This window comes from Mus pahari, chromosome 4 (genome assembly GCF_900095145.1).
Source record: "Mus pahari chromosome 4, PAHARI_EIJ_v1.1, whole genome shotgun sequence".
NCBI classification, from domain to species: domain Eukaryota; kingdom Metazoa; phylum Chordata; class Mammalia; order Rodentia; family Muridae; genus Mus; species Mus pahari.
In genome coordinates this window covers 35755848-35777030 of record NC_034593.1, presented here as the reverse complement: position 1 = coordinate 35777030, position 21183 = coordinate 35755848, and the positions used below count along the sequence as shown (strand labels likewise).

General features: G+C 37.7%; 1 protein-coding gene across 4 annotated transcripts in view; it reads left to right on the top strand.

The window, feature by feature from the left end:
• Sclt1 (sodium channel and clathrin linker 1) overlaps window positions 1-21183 on the top strand; it is a 113944-nt gene that overhangs the window by 56879 nt on the left and 35882 nt on the right. For all 4 annotated transcript variants that reach the window (XR_003843709.1, XM_021196294.1, XM_029537884.1 and 1 more), the window contains 4 exons: window positions 2582-2673; window positions 11601-11778; window positions 16191-16289; window positions 20681-20752. Coding sequence is in view for 3 of the 4 variants with exons in the window: in XM_021196294.1 (XP_021051953.1) it covers window positions 2582-2673; window positions 11601-11778; window positions 16191-16289; window positions 20681-20752 (441 nt within the window). In the remaining variant the exon portion in view is untranslated. The remainder of the gene's footprint in view (window positions 1-2581; window positions 2674-11600; window positions 11779-16190; window positions 16290-20680; window positions 20753-21183) is intronic.

Below are 21183 nucleotides of genomic sequence, written 5' to 3'. Positions count from 1 at the left end.
GAATCTTGCTGGCATGTGTATTAGTATCTGGGTTTGGTGGCTGATGATGGGATAGATCCCCGGATGGGGTAGTCTCTGGATAGTCCATCCTTTCATCTTAGCTCTAAATTTTGTCCCTGTACCTATATCCGACAATAATATTTTTCAACCACAAATTACTAGACAGGAAAATAAAATCTGTGCTTGAAGGGCAAGAATTTGGGGAAATAGATGATAAGCTATTAACAAAATGTCTCAGTGGACCTGGTTGATATAAAAGAAATAGCATTCAGAATTGGCCATTGCATTTATATTAAAGGTGGGTTGGAGTCACAGATTAGTAGTCAACGATCTGTTGCTTACCTAGCATGAGTATCATGGTTTTTCTTTTCAACATGATAGGCTTTAGAGTTGCCATGGAAACAGCATTTTGGATGTCAGAGGGAATTTCTAGGTTAGATTAGTAGGTGTGAGAACACCCACTGTAAATGTGGGCAGCTTTTTTTCACAGGCTGAATTCCTATACTGAATAATAAGGAAAAAGTAAGCTGAGCACCAGAACTCATTTCTCTCTGCTCCTGCCTGAGGATGAAATACAACCAACTACTTCATGCCCTTGCTTCAGTATCTTCCCTGCTGTGAGACTTAGAGCCTTAAATGATAGCTGAAATAAATGCTTGCTTCCTTCCTTCCCTTCCCTTCCTTCCTTCCTTCCTTCCTTCCTTCCTTCCATCCTTCCTTCCTTCCGTCAGGTATTTTTGTCACAGCACCAGGAAAAGTAATTAATCCTTGCTTGGCTCTACCTAGCCCTACAAAAAAACAAAAACAAATCCATTCAGCCAGTAGAGTAATGCACACCCATAACCCCAAAACTTGGGAAATAAAGGCAGAAAAAATTGGCATGCAGGACCATCCTTGGCTACATAGTAAGCTTAAGACCAGACTACACTACTATATAAGTCCCCATTTCATAAAGGAATGCTCAAAGATTTTTTAAATTTGTTTTTAAATAAGAGTAAAATATTAAGTCAAAATGAAAAAAATGGTAGAGAACTTTGAGAACTAGAAAGCAAATTTAAAATAAAAATTCTAGAGCTTTTTACAGTAACTGGAAGTAAGTTCACAAAATAGGTTCAAACATAGATTGATAAAGACAGGAAAAACAAGGAGGTTGAATACAGAAGAGTAGAAACTTCCTTGTCCAAGAGTCAGTTTGAAATATTTAAGCGTTTTGTGGTATTGTAGGAACTGGTCCGATGTAAGTGCAACTGGAATTCCAGAAAAAAAAGAGGAAGGAGGAAGGGTAGAAAATACCTAAAGTTGGTAGAAAACATTAGCACCCGAGAATCTCAAACCCCTAAAGAAAAACAAACAGAGCCACCTTTATGGAATCATGGTGACACTGATAGACAGTGAAAAGCAAAAGCCATTGAAAGCAGAACCAGACTGATGACCTGGATAGGGTGGTGTGTATAATGTCTGGGTTCTCAACAGGAAGCTGTGAAGGCAGTAAACATTGGCATAACTTATGGAAAGAGCTTAGGAGAAAACAGCTATGGGCTCTATAGCCAGGGAAGCTGAATTCCATTAATGAAAACAAAATTTGTTGTCACACTTCAAAAATTCCTGAAGGAATTTATTGTTTGTTTTGCTTGGTTTGGTTTCTTGAGGTAGGATCCTCTGGAGTTAAGCTGTCTTTAGATTACTCACAATGTGTCTCACTGATGTCTGAGCTCCTGATATTCCAGTCTAGAAACTCTGGAGGCTGAGGTTACAAATGTGTGTATCACCATGCCTGCTGCTTTTATTTCCCCCTGACACAAGTTTATTAGGCCAAAGATAATGGTTCTGGGTACCAACTCAGAAACAGGAAACAAGCAAGCCATAGCAAATAGTAAATCCAATATAGTATATCTAACTACTGCTGGAAAAATAAACTTTAAAAGAATCTGTTAGGCCAGGCATGGTAGAGTGAGTGCACCTGTAATCCCAACACTTGGAAAACAAGCAGGAGGATGGCCCCACACTAAAGACCTGCCTGGTCTACACAGTGAGTTCCAGACTAGCCAGGGCTACATAGGGAAATTCTGGGGTGGGGAGAGACATTTTCAAAGACACTATTAAAACCAATGTAGAAATTAAAATACTAAAAATGTTTAATATAAAGAAGGATGGGCGAGAAGCTTTTCTAGAAAGACTTAATCAAACCTGTTGATACAATTCAAAGCATTACTCTGTCAGAGAAATGCCCTCTCTTATTTTGATAGCTAAAGGGAAATAGCTAAGAGAATATATTATAACAGTTCAGTGGCCATGTAGAAACCTTATTTTGCCTGTGTCTAGTGGAAACATGTTGAGACATTGCCAGAAATCTACTTGCAGTAATTCTTTTGATTATTTAATATGGTATTGGATGATGAAGTTTGCCCCTTAACCCTTTGTGTTGTATATATTTACTTCCAAAGTATATTATTTTTAAACTTACATATTAGAATTCTAGTAAAATAACTTTGTAGTCTACTATGTTCTTCATGCTGTAAATGGTGTTTGTGTATTACATTCTCAGATGATTCAAGTAAGCTTCGGGATCTTTACTTTCTAGGAGGAAGATATTATGTCTGCACAAGGAAAAGAAGAAGCATCGGATAGACGTGTACAGCAGTTACAAACTAGTATAAAACAGTTAGAGTCAAGGTAATGCTTCTGTGTCTATACGGTTTACATATGTACAGCACAGTAGAGTTTTGATTATATTTATTGGAATAGGTATCCTATAAATGCTAAATCAAAACTATAACCAAGGGCTTAAACTCTGAACATTAATTTATAATTGTATTGTTATACTTTGAACATATGGGCATGGGGGCACATGCCTTTAATCCTTGCACTCAGGAAGTAGGGGCAAGAAGTTCAGGGTAGTCTAGTGTACTTAGTGAGTCCCAGGACAACCAGTGTTATGTGGAGACTCTGTCTTAAAAGAAAAAAAAAAATTATATAATGTATTTAGAGTCTAGACACTCATGCTGAGTACATTGATTCATGTCACAATTTTGAAAGTTGGACCAAATTTAATCTAGTGGGGTTTTTTTCCTAAAAAAAAAAAAAAAAAAATCAACTCTTGGTTACCATGACGTTTGTGTTAATATGCTTCCTAGAGCCCCCATATATAAAGCCTGGCTCTAAGTCTGAACATTCACCCACATTAAGAGAAAATAATATAATATGTAAATGAAAAGATATATAGAGAGAGATGGTTTTGTACACAGAGAATATGTGTGTGTGTGTGAATGTGTTTTGGCCAAACCTAGGAGAAATCCTAAATCTGCCTTACCTAGCAGTACTACAACTTAAACAAAACATGAAATTAAGTCCAGAAGATGTTTATATATAGATTTAGTTGTGGGCACCAGTAAAGATGAAAAGCTTTTCTCCTGTCACCGGGGGCTTGGGTTTGAGAAGAAATGCTTTATCTCCCAACATGGTATTCATTATGACCTATATATTGACCTCTACAATACTTTAGCACAAAAGACACCTTTATTGTCAGTCCTCTTAATTTAAACATAAAGATTTTTAAGTATTTGTAGTTATTCTTAGAAACAGAAAGCCCTTCTTCTAAAATGTTAAAAATTTCTAAATCATTGTATCTGGAGAAATTAGATACTTCTCCAAATCCTCCATAATTCTACATTTTAATAAATAATACAGATAAAGTCTAAATAATCATTGAAACAGAAGACAATGAAAACGTGAACTTTTAACTATTCATTAATGTTTTGGGCCACAAATTCTGCAAGAGGGATTATGTCTAGGAGTTGAATGCTGTAGATTATTCCTGCCTCTTAAAATGTTCAATGTGGAGCCTGGAGAAATGGCTCAGCAGTTAAGAGTATTCACTGCTCTTCCAGAGGTCCTGAGTTCAATTCCCAGCAACCACATGGTGACTCACAGCCATCTGTGATGGGTGATGGGATCTGATGCCCTCTTCTGGTGTTTCTGAAGACAGCTCCAGTGTACTCATATACATAAAATAAATAATTCTTTTTTTTTTTTTTTTTAGTGGTTTTTTGGTTTTTTGAGACAGGGTTTCTCTGTGTAGCCCTGGCTGTCCTGGAACTCTGTAGACCAGGCTGGCCTTGAACTCAGAAATCCGCTTGCCTCTGCCTCCCAAGTGCTGGGATTAAAGGCCACCACTGCCCAGCAAATAATTCTTTAAAAAAAAAAAAAAAAGAAAGAAAAGTTCAGTGCACCAGGAAAGCCCTGTAAACTGCAAATTGATCCTTAACTTTATTGTTCCCTAAAAGTCAAGCTGTCAGTACCAGTCTTTCCTGTATTCTTGGGAACGCTAATCTTTAGTTGCCCTTCTCATCTATTTTCAATCACTTATCTTTTCCTCATGACTATTATAAAATGATGTAATATTTTTGATAATACCATTTACCTTTTGTGGGAAACTTTTTTTCATTAATTATTTATTCCTTTTACATCCTGATTGTAGCACCCCCCCTCCTGTCCTCTGAGTCCTACCCTCACAATCCTCTCCCCCATTACTCCCTCCTATTGTCCTTAGGGAAAAGGAAGCCCCCCCATGTGTACCAACATGCCCTGGAATATAAAGTCATAACAGGACTAAGCATTTCCTCTACCATTGAGGCCATACAAGGCATCCCAGCTAGCTGAAAGGAATCCAAAGACAAACAACAGAGTCTGAGACAGCCCCCTTCTCCAGTTTTTAGAAGACCCACATGAAGACTAAGCTGCACATCTGCTGCAAACGTATAGGGGGTCTATGTCCAAGCTCATGCATGCTGGTTGGTGGTTTAACCTCTATGGGCCTCTATGGGCCCAGGTTAGTTGACTCTATAAGTCTTGTGCTGATCTTGATACCTCCAGCTCCCTCAGTCTTTCCCCTGACTCTTCTACAGGATTCAACAAACTGTGCCTAATGTTTGGCTGTGTGGAACATCTAATTCCATCAGCTGCTAGATGAAGCCTCTCAGAAGACAGTTATGCTAGGGTCCTGTCTGCAGGCATAGCAGAACATCATTAAGAGTGTCAGGGGTTGGCTCTCTCCCATTGGGTGGGATCTCAAGTTGGGCCAGTCATTGAATGGCCCTCTCTTAGTCTCTGCTCCATCTTTATCCCTGTACATCTTATAGGCAGAACAAATTTTGGGTTGAAGGTTTTATGGGTGGGTTGGTATCCTCCTCTACTAGAAGCCCCACCTGGCTACAAGAGGTGGCCACTTCAGTCTCCATATCCTCAGCTGCTAGGAGTCTTATCTAAGGTCACCCCCATAGACTCCCAGGAGCCCTCCCTGTCCCTGGCTCTGTCTCATGCCAGAGATGCCCCTTCCCCCACCGATTTCCATTCTCTCTCCCATCCCTATCTGCCCCAATTCACACTCCCAATTCCAACCCCAGATCCCCATTCTCTCCCTCCATTCACCTCCAGTGTCTAATCCTTTCCCAAGTTAGATCCAAGCATCCTGTCTTGGATCCTTCTTATTACTTAGCTCCTTCAGACCTGTGGATAGTAGCGTAGTTATCCTATAATTTTTGGTTAATGTCCATTATGAGTGAGTACATAATATGTTTGTCTTTCTGGGTCTGGGTTACCTCATTCAGGATGGTATTTTCTGGTTCCATCCATTTGCCTGAAATTTTTATGATAGCTTTCTTTTTAATAGCTGAGTAATATTCCATGATATAAATGTACCACATTTTCTTTATCCATTCTTCAGTTGAGGGACATCTAGGTTGTTTCCAGTTCTGGCTATTACAAATAAAGCTACTATGAACATACTTGAGCAAGAGTCTTTGTGGGATGTTTAAGCATCTTTTGGGTATATATGCCCAGGAGTGGTATAGCTAGGTCTTCAGGTAGAACTAGTCTCAGTTTTCTAAGAAACAGCCAATTTGGTTTCCAAGGTGGCTGTATAAGTTTGCACTCCCACCAATAATGCAGAAGTCACTCTTTCTTCACATCCTCGCCAGCATGTGCTATCTCTTGAGTTTTTGATCTTAGCCATTCTGATGGGTGTAAGATGGGACCTTAGAGTTGTTTTGATTTCCATTTTACTGATGACTAAGGACTTTGAACATTTCTTTAGGTACTTCTCAGCCATTCAAGATTCCTCTGTTGAGAATTCTGTTTTAGTTCAGTACACCATTTTTTTAATTGGTTTTTTTTGGGTTGTTTGTGTCTAATTTCTTGAGTTCTTCATAAATTTTGAATATTAGCCTTTTGTCAGATATATGATTGGTGAAGATCCTTTCCCAGTCTATAGGCTGCCATTTTGTCCCATTTTGTGTCCTTTGCCTTACAGAAGCTTTGCAGTTTCATAAGGTCCTATTTATCAATTGTTGATCTTAGAGCCTGAGCCATTGGTGTTCTGTTCAGGAAATTGTCTACTGTGTCAATGCTGTCAAAGGAATTTCCCACTTTCTCTTCTATGAGATTTAGTGTATCCAGTTTTATGTTGAAGTCCTTGATCCACTTGGACTTAAGTTTTTGTGCAGGATGATAGATAAGGATCTATATGTGTTCTTCTACATGCAGACATTCATTTACACTACACCTTTGTTAAAGATGCTTTCTCTTTTTCTTTTGTTTCCTTTTCTTTTCTTTTCTTTTTAACTTCTTTGTCATAATTCAAGTGTCCATACAAGTTTATTTTCTGGGTCTTTAATTCTATTCCATTGGTCAATATGTCATTTTTATGCCAATGCCATGCGGTTTTTATTACTATTGCTTTGTAGGACGGTTTGAAATCAGGGAAGGTGATAACTCCAAAAGTTCTTTTATTGTTTTAGCTATCCTTGATTTTTTTTTTTTTTTTTTTTTTTTTTTTTTTTTTTGCTTTTCCATATGAAGTTGAGAATTGCTCTTTTAAGGTCTGTAAAGAGTTGTGTTGGAATTTTTATGGGAATTGCATTGGATCTATAGATTGATTTTAGTGAGATGGCCATTTTTAACTATGCTAATCCTACTGATCCATAAACATGAGATATCTTTTTGTCTTTTAATATCTTCCACAATATCTTTCCTTAGAGACTTCAAGTTCTCAGGTACCTCCTTAGCACAGTAGGCAGAGGCAGCATATCAGTCTCATAATCTGGAGGTCCCGAGACTTTTTTTTTTTTTTTTTTTTGATACTTTGAAACTCTACCAATGATTAGGAGATATCTAGTATCTCAGGTACCAACCACTGAATTTTTGCTGTTCCTCTTACTATATTATATACCAAAAGGTCTCAAATGTCAGTACCCTTTTGCTGTAGACTGTTGAACTATAGAACCAAGGTATATTAAAGTGGTCCTGTTGGTGTTCTTTTTGCTTAATCCTTTTTGTGTGTGTGTGACATTTGAGCAACATAGCTTGAAAATTATATTTTAAACCTTTATTTAAGTAGAGAGAGAAAATATATTTATCCTTTCTGAAAACTAGGAACTAGTTTTTAACATAATCCCAGTGCTGAAATTATATCTTATACTAGAAGTTAGCTAAGTATTCTTGGGTTCGTGATGTACCCTTCTACTTAAGTAATTGAGTTGTTAAATCATGACTGAAAAATTATTTTAGTACATTAATGATAATGTACTAATGTTTCTAATATTTCATATTTGTGTGTGTAGGTACATCTGCTTATGTACACATATTTGTGAAGGTCAACCTCAGGTGTCTTCCTCTGTTCTTTTCTACTGTAGTTTTTGAGACAGCCTCCCCTAGAACCTAGAGCTCCCATATGTGTGGCCTGGCTGGCTGATAAACCCACAGTATCCTCTGTCTTTGTTGTCACAGCAACAGATTCCAAGAGCCCACTCCCACAACTGGCTCTCTTAGTAGGTACTGTGAATCAAACACAGGTCCTCATGGTTGTATGCAAGCAGCTCTTACTGATAGAGACATCTTCCCAGCCCCTCATAGCTTATGTTTTTACCATAACACTCCTTTAAGGGTTTTTACTGGCCATGTTAAAAATTATGTTAAATATATATAAATATATATTCCAGGTACTTTAATGATTTTATTTACTTATAAAATGAGTAAATTACATATTTAATAAAATTTCATTATTGACATTCATGATAATAAAATTGACAGTAATTTGTCTGCCTATCTTAACTTTAACATGCACTTTTTATGCTAAGAATTTTGCCATTTAAGATTTAGAATAGCTAAAATGGGCAGAAGAAAATGGGTGTGACCCCTAAAGGAATCATTAGATTTCATCTGAGAGAAAAAAAGAGAAGTAGTAAGCATCTTTGTCTTTGATAGTTGTGGTTTGAATGGCCTTGAGATATATGTATGCCTACTGAGCAGGGGTAATGGTGAGATATCTATGATATAATTGAAGTACATACAAGGGAAGCTAGATATAATTTTCCCTGCATTATTTGAAGAAAAAAAAAACTTTGTATCTGTGGGTGTTATACTTGCATATATGTCTGTGTACTGCTTTTCTGCTTGGTGCCCACAGAGACTGGAGAGAGTATAGAATTCCCTAGGACTAGTGTTTTGAGCTACTACACAGGTACTAGAAATTAAACCCAGGTTCTCTTGAAGAACAGCAGTGCTCTTAACCACTGAGACATCTCTAATACCGTGAAGAAAAAAATTTAACCCTCTAAAGCAACTTATATGTCCACAGGTGAAACCATTTGGTTAACATGCATTGAATACTCTTAGAAAAAGAGAATGTGCTCTCTCTAAGGGCAGTAGTGTGAAAGTGATCTGAACATATAATGTAGGTAGGACTTTTTTTTTTTTTTAAATAATGGAGGGATGACAAAGCAGCAGTTTTCAGAGGATCCAAATTTAGTCCTAGCATCCACACTAAACAGCTCACAACTACCTGTAATTCCTGTTCCAGGGGATTCAATGCCCTTTTCTAGCTGCTGTGTTCACCAGTACACATAATAAAAACCACACAAAGATACACACATAGTCACATAATTTAGAAAGGAAATACAATTTCAGTTTTTTCATTGGCGATTTGGTCAGGTAGTTTAAGGACTCTACAACACTCTAAAAGACCAAAAGCACCAGACAAGTTTAAAGAATTACATTATTCAGGCTTTGAAGTCATGAGTATGTACATAATGGGGAATGCTTTAAAAAAAAAATAGGAAGCAGTTTCACACAGGTAAATAACAAATGAGGAGTGAGTCTTATGGGGGATATCAGGTTCTTAGCCTATGTGAGGACAGTAAGTCAAAGCGCTCATAGCAAGAAGAGTAAGAATGAGTCAATTCTGAATTAGACATGAGTGGCTGCTTACTCCAGGTAACGTCTTCCAAACCAGAAACAGTTACATACACTTCTCTAGTCATAAAACAAGAGAAAATGATAAATGATGGCCTTTTGTGAATGTGTCAATGGGAGCTTCAGGTGGGTGGGGAAGTGACTGCCCTAGGTTTCAGGTGCTGTCTGACGAGACCCTGGGATTGTTGTTTGGCAGAGGAGACCAGATGCATATCCCTTTTGGGAAGAGGTGTACAGGAGACAGTACAGGCACTGAGAAACCAGAGTTTATGAGTTCAGGGCCAGGCTTGAATACATAACAGACCCTGTCTAAAAAGTATCTTCAGCTAATAAAAACATAAGGTAGAGAATCTAAAGCACATATTGAATAATTTTGGAAACAGTAAGCCATCTTTTTCATATATGAGGAAGGTTTTTACTGCCTTTACCTTTCCCCAAAGCAGCATAACCATTCTTAGTTTCAGAATCAAATTTTCTTTCCATTTTAAAGCAGAAAATAAAAGAACAATGAAGTTGAATAAAAAAGTAGTTACACAAGGGAAAAAGTTCTTGAGAAAATATAGATGATTTTCCTTCAGTTTTTTTTTTAGAAATAACTTTATTATGTTTGAAGATCTGATATACTTTTTTAAATATATTCTATAGCCTTGTCTTAAATTGCTATCTTACTACAAACATTTATTCTAGAATATTGTTTTCTATCCAGGTCTTCAGTGTTGCATTGAAGAGCTTGAAATTTGTCATTAATAAACTATAAACGAGTAAATACTCACAGTCTGTGGATTCACATTGTATTTATATCTGAAAATCAAATCTATGATTGTAATCTGTTGTGCACAGAAATCCACTAAGACTGAACATACCAACAGGCCAACAGATTTATGCTGCTCTCAACCTTGGTCAGAGACGCTGCTTATTCCAGAAGGCAGTGATTACTGCAGAGACTCAGAACTGCAAAGTCCTGAGAAGAAGCATTGGGAATTCTCAGCAGTCAGTAGGACAAGTATATAAACATCCCTACCCAACCCCTACTCCCAAGCTCAGAGAACATCACAGAAAATGGGACAGAAAGAATTTATGAGGAAGTATACCATAAAAGATAGACTTCTGGATATGACATAGCTGTTACAGGAACTCATAGCCACTGTGGTTGCCTGTACAAGACATACAGGAGATCAAGCCAGTTAAAAAAATCTAGCATAGGAGACCATGCCAAGAGAGGGAGGCCTTGACAGTGTGGGGAAGACCAGAAACCAGAGGCCAGATGGCCCAGAGAGCTATGATAGTACCAAACATGACCAGAAAAACAAACAAACAAACAAACAAACAAAGGCAATCTGGGCAGTAGCCTAGCATAGTAGTCATCAGTGAGGCTTCAGTCAGCAACTGATACAAACAGATGCAGAGACCCACAGCCAGTCCTTAGGAGAGCTCTGGGGATCCTGCTGAAGAAGGGAGGAAAGGATTTTGAGAACCAGAGGGGTCAAGAATATCACATGAAAAACCACAGAATCAACAAACCTGAACTTAAAGGGGTTCACAGACTGAAACGACAATCAAAAGCCTGCACTGGCCTAACCTAGGCTCTCAGTATATATATGTTATACTTATGTGGCTTGATGTTTTATTGGATCCCTAAGAGGAAGCAGAGGCTGTTTCTGACACTTTTGTCTGCTTTGGAACCCTTGTCCTAATGGACTGCCTTGTCCGGCCTTTACATAAAGGGAAGTGCCTAATCTTACTGCAGCTTGATATAACACATTTGGTTGATACCCCTGGGAGGCCTGCCCTTTCTGAAGGGAAATGGAGGTGTGACATTTGATATCTGCTAAGAGAGACTTACTTTTCTTTTAGGGCAGACCATTGGAAAGTTTACCACATCCCAGTAAATGATCCTACACACATTTCCATATGGGAAGCACTAATTGTATTTAGTTGGGGGGAAAAACAGATGAAATTAGGCAGTAGATGGAAAATATATTGAGGGAGGAAAGAGAGCTGGAGAAAAGCAATGGGGGATCCATATGGCCAGGATACATTGTATACATCTATGAAATTTTCACAAAATTAAAAAAGACACCAAAACCCAAAGGGACCATCACACAATTAGAATCAAAATATCTTGTCTCAGTTCTGCTGCTCTTTTTATTATCTTAGTCAAAAACTGACCAGGGTATGATTTTGTTTAGAATACCCATTGTAAAATCTACTTTTATAGAACTATAGCAAGGTTTAAATGAGAAATACATGTAAAAATAACAAGCATAATACCATCATATAGTGATGTTTAGTAAACTTCATATATCCTTTCTTTAAAAATATTTAACTTTCATATTGTGGTTATTAATTTCTAGATTGTGTGTAGCAATTGAAGAAGCCAGTGTACTAAAAACAGGGAAAACAAATTTGGAAAAGCAGATCAAAGAACTACAAGCAAAATGTAGTCAATCAGAAAATGAGAAATATGAGGCTATTTCAAGGGCCAGAGATAACATGCAGCTCTTAGAAGAAGCTAACATTAAACAAAATCAGGTAAGAAAACATGGAAGTATGTTTATAAAATAATAAGATCCCCACAGGCCCTAACAATGAAGGGATCAGCAGCTACTGAATAAATGCAGGAATCAAATGATACTTCCCTTTATCAGATAATTATGCTGTATTTTAAATGCTAAAAGTAATACCAAAAAATATGCTAACATGTCAGTCATTATCAAAAATAGTATTTAAGTATCAGACTTTGGGGGGGTGTCATTTTATTTATTTACATTTCAAATATTGTTTCCTTTCCCAATCACCCCCCCCAAGCTCCCCATCCCATCATCCCTCCCTCCTCCCTGCTTCTATGTGGGTGCTCCCCCAACCACTTACCTCACCATCCTGGCATTCCTCTACACAGGGGCATGAAGCCTTCACAGGACCAAAGGCCTCCCCTCCCATTGATGCTAGATAAGGCCATCCCCTGCTACATATGCAGCTGGAGCCATGAGTCCCTCCATACTCTTTGGTTGGTGGTTTAATCTCTGGGAGATCTGTTTAGTTGATATTGTTGTTCTTCCTATGGGGTTACCATCCCCTTTAGCTCCTCAGTCCTTTCTCTGACTCCTCCATTGAGGTGCTCAGGTGAGCCAATGGTTGGCTGTGAGTATCTGTATCTAAGTCAGGTGCTGGCAGAGCCACGGCCCCTAGTATTTGACTTGTTATGTCCCCACACCCTGAGTCACTATTCTGTGTCCTCTGTACCATCATAGTACTTTGCTAGAGTGTACTCAATTAGGTGAGTCCTAGTCATGTTTGTTTAGTTTTTACCTGTACAGTCTCCTCATCAAGCAGAAGCTTAATTGGCAGAGTTAAAGTTACAAAAGATTAGATGGATTCTTCAACTCATGCCTTTTTTTTTTCAACCCTTTAACCATTGTGATTTCTATACTATCCTGGACCATGCTGTCTTGAGCTATTTCCATTTGGATGGGTATAATCTATAAAAGACAAAGAGTAGATAATTTTTTAATGTTACAACCTTTTTTTGTAGAATTCACTATAGCATTAATGCATATACCAGAATTTACATACTATAAAATATGTGCAGAATACTCCAGTAGGAAATGCATGGGTATAAAGGAACTACCACATGTTATTTAGATTTTTCAAAAGAAATACTTAAAATGCAAAACGTGTAAATTGGATTTTACTTACCTTGTAAAGATCTTGGTGAGGTGCCAAATGCCTGCAATCCAGATTAACCGTATTATCCAGGAGGATAATGAAGTTAAGACCAGTGGGCTCTACATAATAAGACCCCGATCCAAAAAGGAGAATGAAAGGTAGAAAGGAGTTATCTCTTCAAATCCAAACTGGAAATCCCTTTCCCTAGTATTTCCATCTGACTTCAATTCTCTCTACTCTTGGAACAGTTGAAAGGTATACAATAGGTCTTAAGATATAGCTCAGTGGCAGAATATGTGCCTAGCATATGTGAGTCCTTGGTTTTAATGTTAGTACCACCAAAAGTAAACTGTATTCTACCCACAATATACAATATTATGCTTGTAAATTGTTCAAAACAACACAAGTTAGCAGAAAATTTAAAACCAGGACAAAGTTATTTGTCTTTACCCTCAGATGCATAGTTGTATAAACACATCACATGTTATGTGGCGTATAATGAAGAAAAGATGGGGGCACCACTGCCTGTCTCTCACTTCAGTCCTAAGGCAACAAATCCTTCAGAAGCAGCCTATGGCTATTATAATAATTTCCCTCTTGACTCATTGCTTAATTGTTAGAGGATTTCCATCTTGTAGTTGTTTGTTCAAAACCAAGGATTCTCTTCCTCTTTTTTAACATTTTACCTTTTTTGATTTATGTATATGGGTATTTTGCCTGCATGTATTTCTGTGCAACATGGGTATACAGTGCACAGTCCAGAAGAAGGGCATAAAATCCTCTAGAACTGGAGTTACAGATAGTTGTTAGGCACAGTGTGGATGCTGGAAACCAACCCCTGGCCTTCTGCAAGAGCATCAGATACTCTTAACCTATAAACCTTTTAAGGATTCGCATAATCTGATAACAAGCAGTCTATAGCCCTGTTCCTCATCTCATGTTCTTCAAAGTTACTAAGTCATAATAGCTGTTCATTCTCACAATCTTTTTTTTAATTCTATACACATAATATTTTAGTCATATTCATTCTCATTCCCCTCCTCCAACTCTTCCCAACATCTCCCAAATCTCCCTTACCAACTTCATGTCCTACTTCAGCTCTGATCTTTTGTCAGAGAAGCTTCTTTTTGCAGTGGACAACAATTAATACAGAGCCTCACATCTGGTCAGAATGTAGAGAACATTTTTTGTTCTTTGGAGGCTCAGCCCTAAATGAGTCATCTGTATGTGTACACACACACAAGCCAAAATTCCAGTAGCAATGGGGGAGGGGCTTCTGAAGCCCCAGCCTTAGTTAAGGAGCATTGTCAGTTGAATGATGCTAGGGTACAGGTAATCAATTTTCTTTAGGGATATGGACCCTAGCAGGTAATCCATGCTTCAATGGATGTCCCTGAACCCATGAACATATGAGCAGTACTTGTGGGACTCAGAGGTGTATAAAAAGAGGATTTCTCACTATCTTTCTTATTTAAACCTCACAAAGAAACAGTGTGTGTATATTTTCTTTTGAGGATGAGTGAGTCAGAACACATGGCCATCCATTTACTGTATGTTGATGGCCTTGGTGTGGGGTTGTCGATCTGACTTAATTAGAGGAGCTCCCTGCTCAGAAAGAAATGGACACTTAGAACTGAGTCTTGGACAGTCCAGTGTTAAGAAGAAGAGCCAATGACATTATGAAAAGATGTGATGGGCTAACATGGGGAAAGCTGGTACCATGATGTACTGGTGGGCCTAGTAAAGAATGACAAACTAGAAGACAAAAGGAATCAATTATCTCAAGGGGCCTCAATAAACCAAGGATGAATGATTGGAAATTGACTTGGTAGAGAGTGGTGTGGAGCTCATGGTAGGAAAGTTTGATTAGAATTGTAAGAGAGCCCCCACTCTCACCCTTACCCACATGCAGCATGCATGCAGGAGAGCTGGGTCCAAGACCTTCACCTACTACAGCACTCAGGAGAGCAGGCTTTGTACCTCAACTAGACAGCACAGTAGAGCTGGGTCTGCTGGCATGGGTGAGGGTGAGCCTGCCTCAAGGACTGGAGTGCTGGCTCTGCCCCCTTGCCAGCTGCAGCAATGAGTGAGCTAGCCCTGTGTGTATGGGAGAGCTGATGGGCTGACCAGCTCAGCTACCACTCAGAGAAAATTGTGGGTAGTTGGCCCTCGCCAATATCCACCCCATCTATGAACTGCTGTAATATGTTAAGGAGCCACTCCTGCAGATCCAAAGCTGCAGGATCTCTTTGGCAACATTAGGATATCCAAGAGTTCTGTGAGGATCCAGTTTTGATTATATAGCAGAATCCAGAGGCCTCAACCCAAATCAGTGACTCATTGCAATGAACATTTGCAAGTAAAGAAGTGTGAACAGAAGGGAATGCTGTGACATGCTCCAGCTCAACAATGAGTTTTTGTTTGTTTGTTTGTTTGGGTTTTTTTGTTTTTTTGTTTTGGTTTTGGTTTTTTTTTTTTTTTTTTTTTTTTTTTTTTGGTAGGGAGGTTGCAAGGGCAGAGAGCAGGTNTGACATGCTCCAGCTCAACAATGAGTTTTTGTTTTTTTTTTTGTTTGGTTTTTTTTTTTTTTTTGTTTTTTTTTTTTTTTTTTTTTTTTTTTTTTTTTTTGTCTTTTGGTAGGGAGGTTGCAAGGGCAGAGAGCAGGTATAAAGGGACAGGGAGATGACTGGGTTTGAGGTGCATGATACAAAATTCACAAAGAATTAAAGGGCTTAAAAAAAAAAAAAAAACAGGAGGAGGAGACAGGTTGTATATAAGCAAGTTTTAGAGTTTTACTCCACAAAGTGACTGATAAAACTGATAAGATTTTTGGCTATTTTTTAGTGGAAATGAAAATGATTAGAGATGAGAACACCTGAGAGAGATAAAGCAGATAGTGATATGCTATGACTGAGGTCTGAAGTAGTGAAGTCCATAGCTTGAATACTACTAAATAAGCCCAACAGATTTGTCCAAAATTGAATGCCCTTAGATAGTGGCTTACTTTGTGTCAGACTTTAAAGGAAGAAAACTTTACAACGGCCCTGGGACTTTCAGTTGTTGAGATAAGAAAAATGATAGGAAACTGGCTAAAATATGTAGCAAAGAGTTAATTAGGAAAAGGTGGGTAATGCTGGGGAAACTCTTTATCATTCATGTGACTTATGCAAGGTCCTCCAGTAGAGGCATTTCAGAAATCTAGAATGTGACATTGCTGTCAAAGAGTACATTACCTTCCCAGAGAAATTATATATGATAGCTTTGATTGTCTTCTGAAGATTCTCCTTGAAGAGAAACAAAAAGAGGCTGAAAGAGAAAAAATGAAGAAAACAATTTCTCAGCTTATACAAGATGCAGCCATCAAAGCAAGGAAAGAGGTAAGTAGTTTAGTTATACGTAAAATCAAATTTTAAGTTCTAACTAAGACTAAATGCTGCTTATATACTTTAAAATTAAAGTTCTTCTGTGTGCATTCACAGGGACTATATATGAAACTATTAATGTAAGAGTTAAAAACTGATATTTCTTTCCTTAAAATTAAACTGCTATGGGTATAGTGTAATGTACTGCATAGTCTTTGGCTTCACAAACAGTGGGGTATCTTCTTACCTATATTCTCTATGCTCAATATAATTTTTCTCCTCAGTGAACTACAATTTCAAGTGTTTTTTTAAAATGATTTAAAAACACAGTGTTAACATATTTGCTTTCTTTCAAACAACTAAATAAATGGTAGTTTTTACAAAGCCATTGCAAATATGTCCCTTAGAAATATGCTTTAGTCATGCCATATAAGGTCACTTTGGTTAAGAACAAGCTATGTATGATGACAGTTATCTCATAAAATTATACTAAAGCTGAAACATCTCTCATATTTTTACAGTACCTTTTCAGGCTGAAACACATTTGGGTAGACAAATACCACTGTGTGCATCTTACTTTGTATACTACCATGCTATACAGTTTTAAAGCCTGTGAATCCTCAACCTTCTAGGTTTTTGTACCTATACTGTTGTGTTGATATTCACAATGACCACAGTACCTAAACAATGTTTCTCATAGTGGACTCTGTTGTTACATGATGTGTGACTGTGCTTTATTACTAACTGGTTGAAATTAGATAATTTATCAAGGTAAAAATTCAAATTTGAGACAGAATCAAACAAAAGCCTTTTTATCCTAATCCTTCCTGAAATAATCTTCCATAGATATTAGGGTGAGAATGTTCTAACTTTAACCATACCATTCAGTACTCTAAAGACTCACTTTTTAACTAGCTTATAAAAAATACTGCTTTCACAACCTTTGTAAAAATATTTGATCGAGGTATTCTATCCTGTATTGGCATTCTAGTTGCATTTTTAGTCTTAAGATCAATTAAAATACATTGATTTTAAGACTGAAGTTTCATTCATGTTAGCCTATAATTTCAGTATACTTTATTAAAGAAACTAAACAGAGACAGAGTAAAACTAATAGAAGTTATGAACCAAATGGATATGACAGATATCTATAGAACATTTCATCCTAAAGCAAAAGGATATACCTTCTTCTCAGCACCTCATGGTACCTTCTCTAAAACTGACCATATAATCGGTCACAAAACAGACCTCAACAGATACAAGAAGTTTGAAATAATCCCATGCATCCTATCAGATTACCATGGACTAAGACTGGTCTTAAATTCCAACAAAAACAATGGAAGACACACATACACATGGAAGCTGAACAATGCTCTACTCAATGATAACATGATCAAGGAGGAAACAAAGAAAGAAATTAAAGACTTTTTAGAATTTAATGAAAATGAAGACACATCATAACAGAATCTATTGGACACAAATAAAGCAGTGGTAAGAGGAAAACTCATAGCTCTAAGTGGCTGCAAAGAAAAACTGGAGAGAGCTTACACTAGCAGTTTGACAGCACACCTGAAAGCTCTAAAAAAAAGAAGGAGGAGGAGGAGGAGGAAGAGGAACAGGAGGAGGAGGAAGAAGAGGACTAGGAAGAGGAGAGGAGGAGAAGCAGCAGCAGCAGCAAATACACTCAAGAGGAGCAATCGACAGGAAATCATCAAATAGGGCTGAAATCAACCAAATAGTAACAAAAAGAACGATGCAAAGAATCAACAAAACCAAGAGCCAGTTTTGTGAGAAAATCAACAAGATCAATAAACCCTTAGGCAGACTAACGAGAGGGCACAGAGACAGCATCCAAATTAATAAAATCAGAAATGAAAAGGGAGACATAACAACGGAAACCATGGAAATCCAAAAAAAATCACACTACAAAAGTTTATACTCACCTAAATTGGAAAATCTGGATGAAATGGACAATTTTCTAGACATATACCAGGTGTCAAAGTTAAAATAGGGTCAAATAAACCATCTAAACAGTCCTATAACCCCTAAAGAAATGGAAGCAGTCATTAATAGTCTCCCAACCAAAAAAAACCCAGATGGGTTTAGTGGAGAGTTCTATCAGACCTTTAAAGAAGACCTAATATCAGTACTCTTCAAACTGTTCCACAAACAGGAGGAACACTACCCAATCCATTCTATGAAGCTACAATTACTCTGATGCCTAAACCACACAAATATCCAACAAAGAAGAACTTCAAACTAATCTCCCTTGTGAACATTGATGCAAAAATACTGAATAAAATTCTTGCCAGCTGAATCCAAGAACACATCAAAACGATGGCTCACCACAATCAAGTAGGCTTCATCCCAGGAATACAGGGATGGTTCAATATATGGAAATCCATCAATGTAATCCACTATATAAACAAACTCAAAGAAAAAAAAAACACATGATCATTTCATTAAATGCTGAAAAGCTTTTGACAAAATTCAGAATCCCTTCATGTAAAAGGTCTTGGAAAGATCAGGAATTCAAGGCCCATACCTAAACATACTAAAAGCAATATATAGCAAACCAGTAGCCAACATCAAACTAAATGGAGAGAAACTTGAAGCAATCCCACTAAAATCAGGGACTAGATAAGGCTGCCCACTTTCTCCCTACCTATCCAATATAGTACTTGAAGCCCTAGCCAGAACAATTAGACAACAAAAGGAAATCAAAGGGATACAAATTGAAATGGAAGAAGTCAAAATATCATTATTTGCAGATGATATGATAGTATACTTAAGTGACCCTAGGAATTCCACCAGAAAACTCATAGACTTGAACATATACCCAAAAGATGTTTCAACATATAACAAGGATACATGCTCCACTCTGTTTATAGCAGCCCTATTTATAATAGTCAGAAGCTAGAAAGAACCCAGATATCCCTCAACAGAAGAATGGATACAGAAAATGTGGTACATTTACACAATGGAGTACTACTCAGCTATTAAAAATGATGAATTCATGAAATTCTTAGGCAAATGGATGGAACTAGAAAATATCCTGAGTATGGTAACCCAATCACAAAAGAACACACATGGTTTGCACTCACTGATAAGTGGATATTAGCCCAAAAGCTCCAAATACTCAAGATACAATTCATAGACAAGAAGCTCAAGAAGGAAGACCAAAGTGTTTCGGTCCTTCTTAGAAAGAAAACAAAATACTAACAGGAGCAAATATGGAGATAAAATGTAGAGCAGAGCCTAAAGGAAAGGCTATCCGGAGACTGTCCCATCTGGGAATCCATCCCATAAACAGTTACCAAATCAGACACTATTGTAAATGCCAAGAAGTGCATGCTGAAAGGAGCCTGATAAGACTGTATCCTGAGAGGCCCCACCAGAGCCTTACAAATACCGAGACGGATGTTCACAGCCAACCATTGTACTGAGCATGGGGTCCCCAATAGAGGAGTTAGAGAAAGTACTGAAAGGGGATTGCAACCCCACAGGAAGAATAATATCAACCAACCAGTCCCCCAAGAGCTCTCAGGGACTAAGCCATCACCAAAGAGTACACATGGCTCCAGCTGAATTGCAGTGGATGGCCTTGTCATCCATCAGTGGGAGGAGAGGTCCTTGGTACTATGAAGGCTCAATAGATGCCCCAGTGTAGGAGCACTGAGGGTGGAGAGGTGAGCATGGGTGGGGAGATGGAGGAACACCCCTATAGAAGCAGGGAGAGAAAGAATGGGCTAGAGGGTTTTTTTGCGGGGGGGGGGGGTACCGGGAAAGGGAATAACATTTGAAATATAAGTAAAGAAAATATCCAATAATAAAGGTAATGATGACTAAAAATTATTTATGCTATCTAAAATAATTAAATTATTTGGGAAAGATAATGATAAAAATTATGGTTTTCTGCTTTTATTTCTAATAATAGTAAAATGTTAATTGAAAGAATGCATAATAAACAGAAGCTGTGTTTTTGCAGTGTAAAAGAACCCTGAGACCAAAATGTTTGATAGCCACTGTCCTTTTGTATATGTCATCCACTTCTCTCGATTCTTATGACAATTTTGGAGCCTTGTATAAACTAAGCCAGTGCTACAGGTGTAGCCCTTTGATCTGGTCTGGTCTGGTCTGGTCCGGTCTGGTCCTGTCCAATCCATATATTTTACCTTTGAACTCAATATATAGTCCAGGCAGGATGAACAAAATTCCCTTGCCTCAGCCACCTACGTGCCTGCTAACTACACATAGCTCATGATAAATTCTTAGGTATTTCATATATTATATGCTTCGTTATCTTTTATGCCATAAAAGTTATGTTTCTTTTTAAAGTAAAACATCCTAAGTTTTTGTCAGTAATCATTTTTTATTCTTTACCTAAATTATATCTTAATTCACAGGTTGAAAGCACAAGAAAACAGTATGAAATTCTGATTTCGCAGTTAAAGGAAGAACTCTCAGCCCTTCAGATGGTATGTTAGAAGACCTTGTTAGTATTTTTCTCCAAATATTCCTAGTTTTAAAGGTCAATATGTTTGTTCCATATACATTTGTTAAACCATGACCTATGTTAGGTTCTAGAAAACAAAGTAAATTTCCAGAGATGTTTTGCTATCTTTGGCTTTTGGTAGGAAGAATAGATCAGGTAGCTCCCATCACATTCCATTGTCATTGACAGAAAACACAGGACTACTAAACCAACTGCATTTCCTGCAAGCGCCATGTACTGGGTTGATCTGGGAGCCCAGGAAGGAAGAAAGTCAGTAGAAAAGCTTCCTACAAACAAGAGTGAGTAGGCAAGGAGGGGGGTGTTGAAGATGGACATTTAAACTTCACAAGCACACTTTTCATGAATCCATCACTTTTTTTTGTTTTTGATTTTTGGGTTTTTTTTTTTTTTTTT